The 1,093-nt window shown below is 43.5% G+C and overlaps 1 protein-coding gene across 1 annotated transcript; it reads left to right on the top strand.

Annotated features, from left to right (window-relative positions):
• Window positions 1–399: 399 nt before the first annotated feature.
• On the top strand, window positions 400–888 carry LOC108838270 (peptidyl-prolyl cis-trans isomerase CYP19-1). The gene is made up of 2 exons (XM_018611234.1): window positions 400–550; window positions 662–888. Exons 1-2 carry the CDS (start codon window positions 400–402, stop codon window positions 886–888), a joined length of 378 nt encoding a protein of 125 aa, XP_018466736.1.
• The last annotated feature ends 205 nt before the right edge of the window (window positions 889–1,093 follow it).

Below are 1,093 nucleotides of genomic sequence, written 5' to 3'. Positions count from 1 at the left end.
GCGAGAAGTGAATAACAAAAAGAAAAGATCGTCAACAAACAAATTACAAAAAAGAATGATCAAACAAAGTAAAATCGTCAACAGACAAATTACAAAAAAAAATGATCAAACAAAGTAAAAAAAAAATTAAACAAATTTGGTCCACCAGAGTATTTAACATATTGGTAAAATTCCATTATGCAACTGCACGATAAATAACACTGATTGGGCTTGGTGGTCGCCGACCAAGAGTAGAATGCCTTTTTGTATAGACAAGGCTATGGTACGAGATTATTTTTATTTTATTTTTTCGGCCCAATCTACATAGCATTAACTATAAATAGCGATGAGAGTAACATGTGGTTTCATAAACCTCGCATGCTAACCTAAGCAAAACCCTAAATCTGTGATCAATCTACGATGGCCGATAACCCTAGAGTCTTCCTCGACATTGCCGTCAGCTTCCGGATGTTTGGTCGGATAGTGATAGAGCTCTTCGCCGACACGAACCCTTTGACGGCTGAGAACTTCCGAGCTCTCTGCACCGGAGAGAAAGGCATAGGGGAAGCTGGTATACCACTCCACTATAAAGGATCCATCGTCGACGGCATAAGTTCAGAACACGTTTTGTATTGCGGCGAATTTCATTGAGGGGAGCGGTTTTGGAGGCACGACCGTCCAGGTATCCTCTCAATGGCCAATAATGCTGGAAACCCTAACAGATCTCAGTTCTTGATCCACACGAAGGAGGCCCCGGATTACGACGAATTAGAAGAGCACGTCGCGTTCGGACAAGTTGTGAGTGGGTTTGAGGTGATCAGTATCGTTGAGAAGATGTTCGCAAATGAATTTTTGAACCCTTCTGAGCCTGTAATAATCGCTGACTGCGGTCAGATTTTTCCCGAGTAGGTTACGATGGCTTCCTTTCGGAGTCCTCTGCTCCGGCTATTTATGACAAGTTGTTGAATCAGTTGCGAGCTGCGCAAGTGAAGATCGGGGAGATGGAGATCGCACAGGCAAAGCAGAAGATTAAATATGAAAGCGACTATGACAGAGCCGAGGCACTGAGGCGCTGGCCATGGCTACGTAGAGAGCTCTCGGTCAAAAAAATAAA

This window comes from Raphanus sativus, chromosome 2, assembly GCF_000801105.2.
Source record: "Raphanus sativus cultivar WK10039 chromosome 2, ASM80110v3, whole genome shotgun sequence".
NCBI classification, from domain to species: Eukaryota; Viridiplantae; Streptophyta; class Magnoliopsida; order Brassicales; family Brassicaceae; genus Raphanus; species Raphanus sativus.
This window is presented reverse-complemented; position numbering and strand designations above follow the sequence as displayed.

Excerpts from the sequence above, each read along its gene's own strand:
- LOC108838270 (XM_018611234.1), top strand. The coding sequence starts at position 400 with ATGGCCGATAACCCTAGAGTCTTCCTCGACATTGCCGTCAGCTTCCGG. Across the intron at positions 551-661 it reads GAAAGGCATAGGGGAAGCTG|GTATCCTCTCAATGGCCAAT; the intron begins GTATACCACTCC and ends ACGACCGTCCAG.